Here is an 18,503-nt window from a genome sequence, read left to right as displayed (position 1 = left end):
ACAAAATATAACTATTGTAAAATAGATTGTGTTTGTAAAATGTGTATAGTACGTATAAGCTGGAAGTAGAAGCCTAAGTGTTACTGTTTATTAGTTTATGCCAATTGGGGGAGGGGTGGTAGAGTTTGCAGGGAAAAATAAAGGTATATTAAAAAATATTTTTAAGTGTGTGTGTGTGTGTGTATATATATATATATATATATACACTGCTCAAAAAAATAAAGGGAACACTAAAATAACACATCCTAGATCTGAATGAATTAAATAATCTTATTAAATACTTTTTTCTTTACATAGTTGAATGTGCTGACAACAAAATCACACAAAAATAATCAATGGAAATCCAATTTCTCAACCGATGGAGGTCTGGATTTGGAGTCACACTCAAAATTAAAGTGGAAAGCCACACTACAGGCTGATCCAACTTTGATGTAATGTCCTTAAAACAAGTCAAAATGAGGCTCAGTAGTGTGTGTGGCCTCCACGTGCCTGTATGACCTTCCTACAACGCCTGGGCATGCTCCTGATGAGGTGGCGGATGGTCTCCTGAGGGATCACCTCCCAGACCTGGACTAAAGCATCCGCCAACTCCTGGACAGTCTGTGGTGCAACGTGGTGTTGGTGGATGGAGCGAGACATGATGTCCCAGATGTGCTCAATTGGATTCAGGTCTGGGGAACGGGAGGGCCAGTCCATAGCATCAATGCCTTCCTCTTGCAGGAACTGCTGACACACTCCAGCCACATGAGGTCTAGCATTGTCTTGCATTAGGAGGAACCCAGGGCCAACCGCACCAGCATACGGTCTCACAAGGGGTCTGAGGATCTCATCTCGGTACCTAATGGCAGTCAGGCTACCTCTGGCGAGCACATAAAGGGCTGTGCGGCCCCCCAAAGAAATGCCACCCCACACCATGACTGATCCACCGCCAAACCGGTCATGCTGGAAGATGTTGCAGGCAGCAGAACGTTCTCCACGGCGTCTCCAGACTCTGTCACGTCTGTCACATGTGCTCAGTGTGAACCTGCTTTCATCTGTGAAGAGCACAGGGCGCCAGTGGCGAATTTGCCAATCTTGGTGTTCTCTGGCAAATGCCAAACGTCCTGCACGGTGTTGGGCTGTAAGCACAACCCCCACCTGTGGACGTTGGGCCCTCATACCACCCTCATGGAGTCTGTTTCTGACCGTTTGAGCAGACACATGCACATTTGTGGCCTGCTGGAGGTCATTTTGCAGGGCTCTGGCAGTGCTCCTCCTGCTCCTCCTTGCACAAACGCGGAGGTAGTGGTCCTGCTGCTGGGTTGTTGCCCTCCTACGGCCTCCTCCACGTCTCCTGATGTACTGGCCTGTCTCCTGGTAGCGCCTCCTTGCTCTGGACACTACGCTGACAGACATAGCAAAACTTCTTGCCACAGCTCGCATTGATGTGCCATCCTGGATGAGCTGCACTACCTGAGCCACTTGTGTGGGTTGTGGACTCCGTCTCATGCTACCACTAGAGTGAAAGCACCGCCAGCATTCAAAAGTGACCAAAACATCAGCCAGGAAGCATAGGAACTGAGAAGTGGTCTGTGGTCACCACCGCAGAACCAGTCCTTTATTGGGGGTGTCTTGCTAATTGCCTATAATTTCCACCTGTTGTCTATTCCATTTGCACAACAGCATGTGAAATTTATTGTCAATCAGTGTTGCTTCCTAAGTGGACAGTTTGATTTCACAGAAGTGTGATTGACTTGGAGTTACATTGTGTTGTTTAAGTGTTCCCTTAATTTTTTTGAGCAGTATATATATATGACTATATACACATACATACATATACACACATTCAAAAGTTTGGGGTCACTTAGAACGTCCTTGTTTTTTAAATAAAAGCAATTTTTTGTCCATTAAAAGAACATCAAAATGATCAGAAATACAGTGTAGACATTGTTAATGTTTTAAATGACTATTGTAGCTGGAAACGGCTGATTTTGAATGGAATATCTACATAGGCCCATTTTCAGCAACCATCACTCCTGTGTTTATTTTAAAAGGCTAATTGATCATTAGAAAAACTTTTTGCAAATATATTTACACAGCTAAAACTGTTGTCCTGATTAAAGAAGCAATAAAACTGGCCTTCTTTAGACTAGTTGAGTATCTGGAGCATCAGCTGTGGGTTCAATTACAGGCTCAAAATGGCCAGAAACAAAGCACTTTCTTCTGAAACTCATCAGTCTATTCTTGTTATGATAAATTAAGGTTATTCCATGCAAGAAATTGGCAAGAAACTGAAGATCTCGTACTACGCTGTGTACTACTCCCTTCACAGAACAGCGCAAACTGACTCTAACCAGAATAGAAAGAGGAGTGGGAGGCCTCGGTGCACAACTAAGCAAGAGGACAAGTACATCTAGTTTGAGAAACAAACGCCTCACAAGTCCTCAACAGGCAGCTTCATTAAATAGTACCCGCAAAACACCAGTCTCAACGTCAACAGTGAAGAGGCAACTCCGGGATGCTGGCCAACACACACACATATACACACGTACACGTGTGTGTGTGTGTGTGTGTGTGTGTGTGTGTGTGTGTGTGTGTGTGTGTGTGTGTGTGTGTGTGTGTGTGTGTGTGTGTGTGTGTGTGTGTGTGTGTGTATGTATGTATGTATGTATGATATATATATATATATATATATATATATATATATATATATATATATATATATGTATATATATATATATATATATATATATACACACACACACACATATATACACATAGTTCAAGTCAGAAGTTTACATACACCTTAGCCAAAAACATTTAAACTCAGGTTTTCATTCACACACTACATACATACATACATACATACATACATACATACATACATACATACATACATACATACATACATACATACATACATACATACATGTGTGGGGTTAAAAAAGAATTGGCTAAGAATTAACATATCAGACCAGTACATTGCCGAGTTACTGGTGGCATGTAAAGTGGTCGGGAGCTGAACCCTGAATAATCAACCATTAGACCAGAAAGACATGAGACTGTGGTCCACACGTTGAAATAATTAGAGACTCTGAAACTCAACACGAGGTGAAGAAAACAAACTTACCAGACCAGGACACCGCCAGTCTGCAGGTGCACATGTAAAGTGGTTTGGAACTTTGACTATGTACCCGAGGAAGAGGAGAAGAAAACTCCCCTCTCAGACAATCACTGGTACAGCTAAGTAGCTGTTCTTCGGAAGCAGCCCATTGGAAACCAGACAACTAAGAAGAAGGACCTTGTGACCTCTGGTGGACAATCAGAGCATGTACAAGTGGCCCACAGGAAACAACTTTCTGAGAGGGCTTGGTTCCGACCGAGATAAACAACGAACTAAATGCATTCAACACGCAAATACATTAACTATTTTCTTATTCCAAATGGGTGGCGGTTCGTGTGTAAGGCATATGATTAATGTGAGGACAGTCCTAGAATGTATCCACGATAAATGTCAGTTTCTCTCTCTATTTTCCCCACCCCCTTCTCCATCTCTGTGTAATAAGCTGTCATATCTTGTCAGTCCACTAGGGACCTTTGTCTCATGTAAGTGTGTATGTGTATTCTGTGTTATTATTTAGTTCGCTAGTAAATAAATAATTAAACCAATTTGTGTAGTACTGAATAATGCTCAAGGCTGGGGTTTGTGCAGATCCAAAAAGGTTACGAGTATTCAGAATGAGAATTGATATGAGGTAATGATTTAATAATTGACTGTTATCAATATATAACTTATATATCTTCTAGAGTTTAATTCGGGAGATTTTAACTCATTAAAAAACGTATTATGTGGTGCCCCAAATTCCTAATGAGTTAATTGTTACATGATTCCTTTAATTGGGTGGCTAGGAGCCAGAATGTGTTATGTGCTCAAGGGTTCAGAGGGGTTGGGTTAAATGTGGAAGACACATTTCGGTTGAATGCATTCAGTTTGCAACTTGCTAGGTATCCCCTTCCTTTTCCTACAAACACACACTTTAACCTCTCTAGGGTAGAGGGCAGTATTTGCACGGCCGGATAAAAAACATACCCGATTTAATCTGGTTATTACTACTGCCGAGAAACTAGAATATGCATAAAATTGTTTGATTTGGATAGAAAACACCCTAAAGTTTCTAAAACTGTTTGAATGGTGTCTGTGAGTATAACAGAACTCATATGGCAGGCAAAAACCTGAGAAGATTCCTTACAGGAAGTGCCCTCTCTGACCATTTCTTGGCCTTCTACACTCTCTTTATTGAAAACTGAGGATCTCTGCTGTAACGTGACACTTCCTACGGCTCCCATAGGCTCTCAGAAGGCGGCAGAACGGGGAATGATGACTTTGCAGGCCCAGGCTGAAAAACAGTAGCGCATTTGGATAGTGGTCGATCAGAGAACAATGAGACTGGGGGCGCGTGCACGAGCCGACACCATGTTTTTATTTTTTCGTCTTTGAACGAAAACAGGGTTTCCCGGGCGGAATATTATCGCTTTTTTACGAGAAAAATCGCATAAAAATTGATTTTAAACAGCGGTTGACATGCTTCGAAGTACGGTAATGGAATATTTAGATTTTTTTGGTCACGAAACGCGTCAGGCGCGTAACCCTTCGTCACCCTTCGGATAGTGTCTTGAACGCACTAACAAAACAGAGGATATTTGAACATAACTATGGATTATTTTGAACCAAACCAACATTTGTTATTGAAGTAGAAGTCCTGGGAGTGCATTCTGACGAAGTACAGCAAAGGTAATCCAATTTTTCTTATAGTAAATCGGAGTTTGGTGAGGGCCAAACTTGGTGGGTGTCAAAATAGCTAGCCCGTGATGGCGAGCTATCTACTCAGAATATTGCAAAATGTGCTTTTGCTGAAAAGCTATTTTAAAATCGGACATAGTGATTGCATAAAGGAGTTCTGTATCTATAATTCTTAAAATAATTGTTATGTTTTTTGTGAACGTTTATCGTGAGTAATTTAGTAAATTCACCGGAAGTTTGCGGTGGATATGCTAGTTCTGAACGTCACATGCTAATTTAAAAAGCTGGTTTTTGATATAAATATGAACTTGATTGAACAAAACATGCATGTATTGTATAACATAATGTCCTAGGGTTGTCATCTGATGAAGATCATCAAAGGTTAGTGCTGCATTTAGCTGTGGTTTGGGTTTATGTGACATTATATGCTAGCTTGAAAAATGGGTGTCTGATTATTTCTGGCTGGGTACTCTGCTGACATAATCTAATGTTTTGCTTTCGTTGTAAAGCCTTTTTGAAATCGGACAGTGTGGTTAGATTAATGAGAGTCTTGTCTTTAAAATGGTGTAAAATAGTCATATGTTTGAGAAATTGAAGTAATAGCATTTCTAAGGTATTTGAATATCGCGCCACGGGATTCCACTGGCTGTTGAGTAGGTGGGACAATTTCGTCCCACATACCCTAGAGAGGTTAACAGTCATTTAAACATTATGCAAATGTATGTACATCCCCATTTGTGGCCTGCGATGATTGTGGAGATATAGATAGCCCAGTTATTCAAATAAGATGTGGTTACCACATTGAGATTAGCCTCGGTGTGTTTGTCTCTCTGTGAGATTAGCGATTGGACTGAAGATGCAGCAGCCAACCTAAAAGAAACTACAGTGGGTGCAGAACAAGTCTCTTTTCTCTACTGCTAACCAGGGATTTGTTTGGCCAGTGTTAGAGGGGACCCTTTGACCTTACCTTACACAGCACCTATCCCAGGGGTGCTGACAGGGATTTGGGAGACCAAGCCAATTCTGGAATGAATTTAAAATGTGACACTTGGTGACAACATCAGGTTTTGGTCTAAGGGCCAGGTTGCTAACTGGTTTTATGAGCCAACTCTGGCATCAATCTCCCCAATTGTAAACATAACCCATACTTTATAACAGCTGCTTTCCTGGGTCAGTGTTCAGAGGTCAATTTTGGCACTAATATGAATTGATTGCATGCAGCATACCTAGCCTTTAGCGAAGCAGAAAAGCATTAAATTGAGCAGACGATCCGAGTTTGAAACCCAATCATTTAAATTCAACATTGGCTCCCTAATCTGTTGCCGTTCCATATTCAGTGCCTGTTATATGAATCTCTCTCTGTCCTAGTAGCTGCTGCCGTTGTTCAGATCTGAAAGATTTGGATGGGTGTAGAGAATATGGTAGTAGCTTCACCTTTGCCCTCTGATAGAGTAAGTGGAATTTTGCCATATTGCTTAAACAATATATATTCCTTTCAGATCTACAAGAGTGCCTAAAGGATAGGGCTTATAGGGTTGTTTCTGAAAAAGCCTTTTGTGGACCTCTTGTGAACTTGTTGTGGAATAAGTGAAGCCATTTACCTTGTAGCTGCTGCTGTAGATGCTGCTGTTCCAGGGCCAGAGTTGACAGGGTGTAAGTGCAGAATTCCAGGTTCTCCAGGGTCTGCAGACAGGACGTCTCATCCTCATCCTCATCCTCCTCCTCTTCCTCCTCCAGCATGGCCCTCAGCTCTGAGGCTGTGTGGGCGTACGCCTCCATGTCCTTCTCTATCTCCTGCAGCCGCAGCAGCAGCCTGTACTCCTCCTTTTGCTGCATCTCTCTTTGCCTCTCAATCTTGATATCCCTGTCCATCTCAAGGTGCTGCTCCATCTCCTTCTCTTGCTCCAGAGCCAGGTCACCGAAGGCAGGTTCAGATTCTTCTCTGCTCTCAGTCTCTGACACATACCCCTCCCCCTCCTCGCGGGTGTAGAAGAGGGGTCCAAAGGGCTGGAGGTTGTTAAGGGGAGGGGATGTTTGCCGGGGACAAGGTGGGCGAGGCGCAGGGCGTGCCGGTTTGTAGGGAGCTCGAACTGGGGGTTGGAGGATTCTTGGACGAGGGGGAGGGGGGCGAAGGGTTTTGCACCTCTCCAGGGAGGACGATGAGGAAGAGGGTTGGAGGAGGGTCAGTTGGGAGTGGGAGGAGCCTCGCATGATGTCGCTCTCGCTACTGAAGTCCATTATGGAAAAGTGACGGGAGATGTTGGATTGTCGGCTTCCATTGTCCTCGGCAGCAGACCCGACAACATCCCCAGCAGCAGCCCCGACAACATCAACCCCTCCGTGCCCCGGCAGGCTCCTCTCAAATTGCAAGAGCTGCTGGGATAACTTGGTCTCCAGGTCACCGGCTGATGTTGCCAGGGAATCCAAAGTGAGGGAAGCGGGCAGGAGACCATTGGAGCATTGTCCTTTCCGCTGGGACAGCACCCTGCGCTCACCACGGCAACCAAGTAGCAAGTCGGCATCGTTGACGCTGGAGTGGCGGGTCAGCTTTTTCAGCCTGTGGCCCTCCACCACTAGACTTAACAATTCCTTGCCCAGACTAGGACCTTTGCCATTGCTGGTGGCGCCCTCTAGTGCTCCGAGGTAGTGGCCATTACCTTTGGACCAGGCAGACTGGGTGCTAGGTGTAGCTAGGCTAAAGGCTCTGTTGAGTAGTGGTGGTAGGGTCGTATCAGGGTGGCTAGTCCTACTACCATTATTGGTGGCATTAGGGCTGATGTGATGCCTGTGGCCCAGAGTTGGCACACTAGGTCGAGGGAGAAGCCTGGGCCTTGCCTGAGGGACAGAGCTGGGTCTCTGGGGCCCATGGGGGGCTGTAGGCCTGTGAGGTTGCGCTTTAGCCCCATCTCTTCTCTCTCCCCTGTCCTGGGTCTGCTCCCCTGCAGTCTCCTGGGAAAGACGCTCGCTGACAGAGTCCCCCTGCCACATCCTTTCTTCCGCCCTATCAAAGTAATCCAGGTCCCACACAGTGTGGTCCTCTTGGGGTCTCCACTCAGAACCATACTTCGTCTCGCTATGGTCCTGTTGACCAGAGCTGCAGTCCAAGGTGTAGCTGCTATACTCCTCTACCCCTTCCCTTTTTACAGCTTCCATGTCTTCCCTCATGTTTTGCCCATAATCCTCAATCTTGACAAAGCGATGAGGAAAGACCCCACATCGCCCTCTCAGCTCGCCCGACAGCCAACCGTCCTCCAGGGTGTTCACCACCCGGATACGGTCCCCCACGTCGAATTCCAACTCTCCTGGCTCCATGGCCCGAAAGTCGTGCAGTGCTACCCCATATACACCATCCTCCTCCTCTTCTTCTTCAACCTCCCTGGAAAACACCTCCTCAATCCCTTTCCCACTACTGTAGGGCTCATAGGTCAAAGGATCAGTCTTGTAGTTCATGGGGTCAACCTCTTTATCATGTGGGGACCTCAGGGGCCCCAGAAGCTCCACGAATCCCTCAGGAAACACCCCCCTGCGTCCGACCAGCTCTCCCTGGAACCAGCCAGGCTCGGGTAGGCCGATGATGGTGATAAGGTCCCCCTTGCAGAAGTCTAACTCCTCATGGAGCTGTGCATGGAGGCCCATGAGTGCCCTGGCCTGGCCGAAGGCATATGGGGGGAGCTCGGAAGCCTGGGCCTGAGCGCTGCGCTCCGACAGCTGCCTGGAGCGGCCTGACAGGTGGAGCTCTTTCACGCAGGACACAGGGAAGAGGCCACGAGCACCCCAGGCATTACGCCCCCTCTGCCAGGCTGTCCCTGGGTCCACGCTGCTCTCGGCTGCCACCACGTCACCTAACAAGAGAGAGAGGGAGGGGAGAGCAAAAGAAAAGATATGAGAGGAAGAAGATGAAGGTATTAAGAAATAAAGAGAGGGAAGAATGAGGAAGAGCAAGAAGAGCAGAAGTCAGATGAGATATTGTATGGCTTGAGAATTCTGTCACAGCAGGTGGTAGAAATGTAACTTGACTCTGGGCCTCATTTGTGACCCGTTTCAGGAAACTAGGCGTATATCGCGAGTCACTACTTCACAGGAGACATTTGAACGTAAACTTTTTTTGGGAAGAAATGCCTTCTTGAACATGTGAACTCTCATGTGCCTTAATAAGAAACTTGTATGCCATCTGTAAATATGAATAAAACGGTTAAATTACAAGCCTAGTTGGTTTAGCCACAGAAAAAGAGGCAACCTTCCCGCTTGCCATGATTGGCAGAGATAATGAGTGTGCTGGAAATGCCCGAGAGATGAGTTTGGATTGGTCTGCCATTAGGGCTGGGCGGTATACCGTATTTTATGATATACCGGTATTGATGCAGGGACCGGTTTGGGTTTTTACTTTACCTTCTACACCGGTATTTGAATGTTTGGTTTGTTAAATGTGATACGCCATGTGTAATGTCAATTTTTATAGTTTACTTTGCTACTTGAGGCATCTCTCTCCGCTCCTTCTCTCCGTGCCACTTTCCACATAGACCTAGCCACGCCCCGTCACTCAAGGAGCGCATTTGATGTTCCTCAACCATGAGACACTTGAAATCAGTCTGCATGGTCAATGCAGCACATGCAACAACGTTGATGACAACAATGCTGTTTTCACTTTGCTTAATATAAATATACTAGCATTCTATAAAGACACTATTAGTTTGTGTTTCTTACATCAGCAAACAGCTAGTTTGTCTTTTCTTAGCAAGTTGCCCTAAATCTTGTGAGACGCTAATTGTTAGCCGCTAATGCTAATAGCTAGCTAGCTAATAAATGTACTGAGTAAGAGGAAACATAGCTAGCTAATACAGCCTGATAGTACCAGTGATGGTGTAGACCTAAATCAGCCTGTTGTTTGTGCAACAGTATCTTCTAAATCAAAGAGGAATATGCAAAGCAAGAATATGTTAGCTACATGAAGTAGCTAAGAGAAAACATGCAATGCAGCCAAAGCTTATAGGGTCCCAGGAAATACGTATGAACACTTAGTTCCTACCCTGTCACAATAACTCCTCCCTGGCATTTTCATTCACTGTCATCTCAAACAACATTGTATTCAAAGTGCCCACTATTATATTCTAACTAAAGAATTAGACTAGTCATTATATTTCCATGATTCCAACAGTTTTGCTTTAATTCGCAAGTCAAATCGCAATTGCAACATTTGGTTAAAAATAAGTCCTAGATTATTTGCCCATATCGTGTAGCTCTACGTGGCAGTGTGAAAATTCTCAATTGAGCAGTGGTATAAAGTACTTAAGTAAAAATTATTTTAAGTACTACTTAAGGTGTTTTTTGGTATCTGTAGTTGACTATTTTTATTTTTGACAACTTTTACTTCACTACATTCCTAAAGAAAATACTGTACTTTTTACTCCATACAACTCCCTGACAACTAAAAATACTTAGCAGAACGCTTAGCAGGACAGGAAAATGGTCAAATTCAAGCACTTGTCAAGAGAACATCCCTAGTCATCTACTGCCTCTGATCTGTAAAACTCACTAAACACAAATGCTTTGTTTGTAAATTAAGTCTGAGTGTTGGAGTGTGCCCCTGGCTATCCGTAAATAAAATAAACTAGAAAATGGTTTGCTTAATATAAGGAATTTGAAATGTATACTTTTGATACTTAAGTACATTTTATCAATTACATTTGATACTTAAGTATATTTAAAACCAAATACTTTTCGACTTTTACTCAAGTAGTATTTTACTGGGTGACTCACTTTTACTTCATTTTACTCAAGTATGACAATTGGGTACTTTTTCCACCACTGCAATTGAGTGCAGGAAATGCTGAAATTATTAAAGGGCTGAAATCTGTTTTTGTTGAAGTTGAAATGAACAGTATAAAACAATCAAAATGGAGAAAGACTCAATGAAATCCCTTAGAATGTATGTGTTGCACTCTAGGATCACTCACTACTCATAGAGCAAATGTAGAACTTTTATTATTCAAAAACTCAACATACCGTCAACTACCGTCATACCGTCCAATTTTCTTTACAAATGCCGTGATGTTATATTTTGGCCATATTGCCCAGCCCTATCTGCCATATTTCTGTCTATTTGAGCTGGTCAGTATGTCTAGGTAATCCTGTCTAAAGCGGCTTTAATTTTTTTTTTATAGTGTAGTAGTAAAACTGCATACGTTTTGCTCTCCACTTTCTGGAGGACCGAGTTTTGAAATCTGTGGAACTCGAGTACGATAGCTAAGGAGATGGAGAAAACACCTGTCGCCAGATTACATCTTCAAACTAAGGGCAACCTTGGCATCCATCATGATGTATACGGGTAAGATAGTCTAGCTAGCTACATTTTCAGATATTACACATTTCCAATTGACAGAAAGTGGTTTCATTTCAAGCTAAAGTGAACTTTTAGCTAGCTAGCTAATGTTAGCCGGCTGGCTCCCAAGCTAACATTACGTGTATGACATTATTCGTATCCCAGAAACATTTGCTTTGCTAGTTAGAGCCTAATGTTAGCTAGCTAACATTGAAAATGGTTGGTTAGCTCGCAGTAGATTCATGCTGGGCACTATGTTCATTGTTGTTTAACTTGCTAACATTAGCTGGCTGGCTCGTTAGCTAACGTGACATGTGCGATCTTACACATTGTTTACCTAGCGATCTACATGTCTTAAGCTAAAGTGTAAAACACCTGTTGAATATGGCCGGTGTCAGTAAACGTCGGCAAAAAAGCGTAATGAAATTGTTGCCAGCAGAGCTGGTTAGGCTGTATTCATGTTATCCAGAGGTAAACTTATCATCGGCTAGAGTGTCAAGTGTGCGCTCTGAATGCTCTGAGAGTGAAACGAGATGGGTGGGGCTAAAGCTTAAGAGAGTGTGAACATTGCTGAATGGGTGTAGACAACTTCACTTGATACCAAAACATTCAAAGGCCATTTTCTCAAAAGTGAGGATACAAGTTTATCAACTTTCAAAGCATAATTACTTTCCCATTGTTCCTCAAAAATGTATGATATAACATTTTGTAGCTCCGAGTCTCTACTTTTATCCAATGGAAAAACACAATTTCAAATGTTGCTACATAAAAACAAATCCAGGTGGTGAGTCACATATCAACTCATACACCCTGTACCATGGAATCAAAAATCTCTTCCCAACTACTTTGCCATCTGTATGGCACATCTGTCAACATCCTGGTCCTCAAATTAAACTGGTGTACTTTCTTATTTATGCTAATTTTTATTCCTCCACCAGTTTTGATCCTTTATACACTGCTCAAAAACATAAAGGGAACACTTAAACAACACAATGTAACTCCAAGTCAATCACACTTCTGTGAAATCAAACTGTCCACTTAGGAAGCAACACTGAATGACAATAAATTTCACATGCTGTTGTGGAAATGGAATAGACAACAGGTGGAAATTATAGGCAATTAGCAAGACACCCCCAATAAAGGAGTGGTTCTGCAGGTGGTGACCACAGACCACTTCTCAGTTCCTATGCTTCCTGGCTGATGTTTTGGTCACTTTTGAATGCTGGCGGTGCTTTCACTCTAGTGCTAGCATGAGACGGAGTCTACAACCCACACAAGTGGCTCAGGTAGTCCAGCTCATCCAGGATGGCACATCAATTCGAGCTGTGGCAAGAAGGTTTGCTGTGTCTGTCAGCATAGTGTCCAGAGCATGGAGGCGCTACCAGGAGACAGGCCAGTACATCAGGAGACGTGGAGGAGGCCGTAGGAGGGCAACAACCAAGCAGCAGGACCGCTACCTACACCTTTGTGCAAGGAGGAGCAGGAGGAGCACTGCCAGAGCCCTGCAAAATGACCTCCAGCAGGCCACAAATGTGCATGTGTCTGCTCAAACGGTAAGAAACAGACTCCATGAGGGTGGTATGAGGGCCCGACGTCCACAGGTGGGGGTTGTGCTTACAGCCCAACACCGTGCAGGACGTTTGGCATTTGCCAGAGAACACCAAGATTGGCAAATTCGCCACTGGCGCCCTGTGCTCTTCACAGATGAAAGGAGATTCACACTGAGCAAGTGACAGATGTGACAGAGTCTGGAGATGCCGTGGAGAACGTTCTGCTGCCTGCAACATCCTCCAGCATGACCGGTTTGGCGGTGGGTCAGTCATGGTGTGGGGTTGCATTTCTTTGGGGGGGGGGTCGCACAGCCCTCCATATGCTCGCCAGAGGTAGCCTGACTGCCATTAGGTACCGAGATGAGATCCTCAGACCCCTTGTGAGACCATATGCTGGTGCGGTTGGCCCTGGGTTCCTCCTAATGCAAGACAATGCTAGACCTCATGTGGCTGGAGTGTGTCAGCAGTTCCTGCAAGAGGAAGGCATTGATGCTATGGACTGGCCCGCCCGTTCCCCAGACCTGAATCCAATTGAGCACATCTGGGACATCATGTCTCGCTCCATCCACCAACGACCACGTTGCACCACAAACTGTCCAGGAGTTGGCTGATGCTTTAGTCCAGGTCTGGGAGGAGATCCCTAAGGAGACCATCTGCCACCTCATCAGGAGCATGCCCAGGCATTGTAGGGAGGTCATACAGGCACGTGGAGGCCACACACAATACTGAGCCTCATTTTGACTTGTTTTAAGGACATTACATCAAAGTTGGATCATCCTGTATTGTGGTTTTCCACTTTAATTTTGAGTGTGACTCCAAATCCAGACCTCCATGGGTTGATAAATTGGATTTCCATTGATTCTTTTTGTGATTTTGTTGTCAGCACATTCAACTATGTAAAGAAAAAAGTATTTAATAAGATTATTTCATTCATTCAGATCTAGGATGTGTTATTTTAGTGTTCCCTTTATTTTTTGGAGCAGTGTATATTGGGCAGACAGACAAGTTCCCTATCACCTGCCTCCTCCATTTTTGTGGTAATGCTGTAATAAATTGGTTGTAATCTTGGATTGAGCAGACCTTCCAAATGAAAAACATAACTCTACCATTCCAATTTACATTTAAAAACAAAATACCCTTTTCAAACATCTTTTCCATAACTACAGGTATTTTATCAACCAGAACATTTGAGTTGCCATAATATTTGTCCTATCTTTTCAGGGGGATGACATTGAAGCCAGCTCTGCAATGCTTGTTTGAAAAAGAGAGATACTTTGAAAAAGGTTTTATTTTTAATTAATCAAAAATGAGAAATGGCAATCCGCACAAAGGCAAAAAGGAAATTTTTAAACAATGGATGAGCTTTTGTTAGTAATCTATCTGAGAACCATTTAGGGTTCAAGTAAAACTTTCAGAGAGGTTTAGTGCTTTTATATGTAATAATCTCAACCCCCCCAATTCATATTCATTATATGCCTTGTCTGGTTTAGCGTCCAAGATAAAGCAAAATATTTTTTGCTCACAACGAATCATCAGGAATAGGCAGTGACATAAGTGAGTAAACTGAGATATGTCTATTTCTACAAGTTTTCTATTGAAATTCATTGTGGAGAGCTCATAAATTTAGTGATATGAATACCAAGTATGTCTACTTCACCATCAGCCCATTTTATTAGGTAAACTGCAGGGTCATTTTTTATTTTTATTTAACCTTTATTTAAGGCAAGTCAGTTAACTTCTTACATCTAGATGTTCCGCTAGCGGAACACCGCTCCAATATCCAATGATAGGGCGTGGCGCGAAATACAAACTCCTCGAAAATCCGAAAACTTCAGTTTTTCAAACATATGACTATTTTACACCATTTTAAAGACAAGACTCTCCTTTTTCTAACCACACTGTCCGATTTCAAAAAGGCTTTACAACGAAAGCAAAACATTAGATTATGTCAGGAGAGTACCAAGCCAGAAATAATCAGACACCCATTTTTCAAGCTAGCATATAATGTCACAAAAACCAAAACCACAGCTAAATGCAGCACTAACCTTTGATGATCTTCATCAGATGACACACCTAGGACATTATGTTATACAATACATGCATGTTTTGTTCAATCAAGTTCATATTTATATCAAAAACCAGCTTTTTACATTAGCATGTGACGTTCAGAACTAGCATTCCCACCGAACACTTCCGGTGAATTTACTAAATTACTCACGATAAACGTTCACAAAAAACATAAATTATTTTAAGAATTATAGATACAGAACTCCTTTATGCAATCGCCGTGTCAGATTTTAAAATAGCTTTTCGGTGAAAGCACATTTTGCAATATTCTCAGTAGATAGCCCGGCCATCACAGGCTAGCTATTTTGACAACCACCAAGTTTGGTACTCAACAAACTCAGATTTACTATAAGAAAAATTGGATTACCTTTGCTGTTCTTCGTCAGAATGCACTCCCAGGACTTCTACTTCAACAACAAATGTTGGTTTGGTTCCAAATAATCCATAGTTATATCCAAATAGCGGCATTTTGTTCGTGCGTTCAAGACACTATCCGAAGGGTAACGCGCCCGCGCATATCGTGACAAAAAATGTCAAAATATTCCATTACCGTACTTCGAAGCATGTCAAACGCTGTTTAAAATAAATTTTTATGCGATTTTTCTCGTAAAATAGCGATAATATTCTGACCGGCAGTCGTTGTTTTCGTTCAAAGACTGAAAATGTAAAATGGACTCTTCACGTGCACGCGCGCGCCCGTCTCATTGTTCTCAGATCGACCACTATCCAAATGCGCTACTGTTTTTCAGCCATGGACTGCAAAGTCATCATTCAACGTTCTGGCGCCTTCTGAGAGCCTATGGGAGCCTTAGAAAGTGTCACGTTACAGCAGAGATCCTCTGTTTTCAATAAAGAGAATAAAGAAGGCCAAGAAATGGTCAGAGAGGGCACTTCCTGTTTGGAATCTTCTCAGGTTTTGGCCTGCCATATGAGTTCTGTTATACTCACAGACACCATTCAAACCATTTTAGAAACGTTAGGGTGTTTTCTATCCAAATCAAACAATTCTATGCATATTCTAGTTTCTGGGCAGGAGTAATAAACAGATTAAATCGGGTACGTTTTTTATCCGGCCGTGAAAATACTGCCCCCTATCCATAACAGGTTAAGAACAAATTCTTATTTACAATGATGGCCTACTGGGGAACTGTGGGTTAACTGCCTTGTTCAGGGGCAGAACATCAGATTTTTACCTTGTCAGCTTGGGGATTCGATCCAGCAACCTTTCGGTTCCTGGCCCAACTCTCTAACCACTAGGCTACCTGCTGCCCCAGGTAATGTAAAAGTTGTCTTTTTTAAAGATCCAATATGTAATATTGAGTTATCATAATGAGCTTTTCTGGACTCTGGACTAAAACCTATCTAGATCTTCAATGAGACAATGCAGAGATCTAGCTTGCGGACTTGATATAAAGCAAGTCATCAGCATACATGGCACCTTTGTTTTTAAGTCTTGGATTTCTAATCCTCTAATGTTGTTATTTGATCTGATTTTAATAGCTAGCATTTCGATGGCCATAACGAATAGATATGGTGACAGCGGACACCCTTGTTTAACTCCTCTTGGCAATTCAAAACTGAGAAGTATCCGTTATTTACTATTTTACACCTGGGGTTGCTATACATTACTGTATAGCTCGGGGAACAGTGGGTTTTTACCTTGTCAGCTTGGGGATTCGATCCAGCAACCTTTCGGTTATTGGCCCATCGCTCTAACCACTAGGCTACCTGTCGCCTCATTCTTACAGTCCACAAAAACAACCTTGCCGATGGACCAAAAACCCAGCCAGCTGTATGTTATCCATGTCCAACTCGTTAAAGAAAAAAATCTTTGTCCAGTACGAGGTGAGTAATCGCTGTCCTGACATCCAGAAGCTCTTTTCAGTCATAAGACACAGTGTCAGAAACATTATGTACAAAATAAGTTACAAATAATGCGAACACACACAAAATAGCACAATTGGTTAGGAGCCCGTAAAATGGTAGCTATCTCCTCCGGCGCCATCACAATGTCCTGTGTGATTTGTCCAAGTATATGACATTTGTGGTGCTACAATTAATGAAGCTTTGGATTTTGTATTCTTTACCTGTTCTCTGGTTACATTTTTTTTTAGTATTGGTTGTATTGTCACAATTGATCACAGTGGCCATACTTGTAATTACCATTGGGCAGGCCTGCGAGCCATGTGTCACTTCTTGGGTAGTTGCATTGTGTGCATAATGGAATCGGCTAGATTGCGCACATGTTTGAAAACAAAGGCAATGGGGCAGTGTTGTGAACTCTCATAGATTTGGATCACTTTTGAGGATGTTCCAGTGTTTCAACACGACAGATTTGACGCGACCGGCACATGGGCTGTACTGGAAAAACGTTTGGTCCTGGTTTCTATTAGTGCCAGCGAGTAGACTGATGACATTCTTATCATACCTGCGTGGCGGGAACCTGGATGGCATATCATTAGCTTTGCACTCGAAATCTATGTCGGTACTGCAGTTAGGTCAGAGTCTTCGGAATTGACCCATCAGTATATATCTATGTCGGTACTGCAGTTAGGTCAGAGTCTTCGGAATTGACCCACCAGTATGTTCCGCTTACGGTGTACCAGGTGGTTACTGTTTGCACGGAAAAGTCTATTCCTACTCTGCGCCTTGCGGAAGATAGTACACTCTAATTCGTTATTTTTTTGGACTGTAAGATCCGAGAAATCTATTTTTTCCCCGACTTCTGTCTACTGTGAATTTGATATTGGGTCAGATAAATGAACATAACAAATTAACTCAGAGGAGAGCATCAGTACAATTCCATACCAGTAGGTTGTCATCTATGTATCTTTTCCTAAGGGCAACATTCTGGAAATATGGGTTTTTCCTGGACATCATAAATTAAGGTCTCCTCCAGTGTCCCTTTAATACATTTGCATAGTTAGGAGTGAATGCAGCTCCCATCACAGTACCCCAAACCCATTGGCAGAAACTGCCCGCATAATGGAAGTAATTTGATGTGAGGGCTTTTTCAATGAGAGACCGAATAAAGTTAGACAGAGGTAAGACACCCTCTGGTCTAGTGTTGAGATAGCAAGAGAGCACTCGTTGGCCTGTGTCATATAGAGAGACTGAACGTCAAGTGTTACCAAGATGCTTTTGGTGTCGCATCTATAGTTATTGATTATCTTAAGCACATCCCTGGTATCTCCTAAAAAGGCTGGCAAAGCTGGCACAAATTTAGAGATGAAGAAATCAACATACTGGGGTTCAACAGGGCTTGAAGCAAGGTTCTCCTATAGAGCTACATTTTTATGGAATGGACTGCCGATCCATGTGAGAGAGACTCAGTTTCATCATTTAACTCTTTACTGCAAACATATCACTTCAGTAGGTCTTATGATTGAGTGTAGTCTGGCTCCGTGGTGCGAAGTTGAATGGCAAGGCACTGGAGTGACAAACCACCCTTGCGGTCTGCCTGGCAGGCTTCCCCCCTCCACTGGGATTCTCTACCTTTGACCCTAAGTCGCTGGCATGCTAGTGCTCTCCCATGGGCGCATCATGTCTTGCCAGGCTTTTTTCACTATACTCGACTTGAGTAGGTTCTTCCTGTTCACAGAATGTGCAACCTTGTCGTGCTGCTGATCCAGTTTCTGCTGTTCTGCCTGCGGCTATGGAACCTTGAGCTATTCACCAGACGTGCTACTCAATCCTGGACCTGCTTTTTCAACCCTCTCTCTAACCCTCACTCGCTCTACCGCACCTGCTGTCTCGACCTCAATGCTTAGCTATGAAAAGCCAACTG

At 43.2% G+C, this 18,503-nt stretch overlaps 1 protein-coding gene across 3 annotated transcripts in view; it reads right to left on the bottom strand.

Annotated features, from left to right (window-relative positions):
• The window catches only part of dnmbp (dynamin binding protein), a 149,962-nt gene that overhangs the window by 94,443 nt on the left and 37,016 nt on the right, over positions 1-18,503 (bottom strand). For all 3 annotated transcript variants that reach the window (XM_014157049.3, XM_014157051.3, XM_014157052.3), the window contains one exon: positions 6,382-8,622. In XM_014157049.3, the coding sequence (XP_014012524.1) occupies positions 6,382-8,622 (2,241 nt within the window). The remainder of the gene's footprint in view (positions 1-6,381; positions 8,623-18,503) is intronic.

The sequence above is a fragment of the Salmo salar genome, chromosome 19 (assembly GCF_965601325.2).
Source record: "Salmo salar chromosome 19, fSalSal1, whole genome shotgun sequence".
Taxonomy (NCBI): Eukaryota; Metazoa; Chordata; class Actinopteri; order Salmoniformes; family Salmonidae; genus Salmo; species Salmo salar.
Note: the sequence above shows the minus strand (reverse complement) of the source record. Positions and strands in the feature narration are given on the sequence as shown.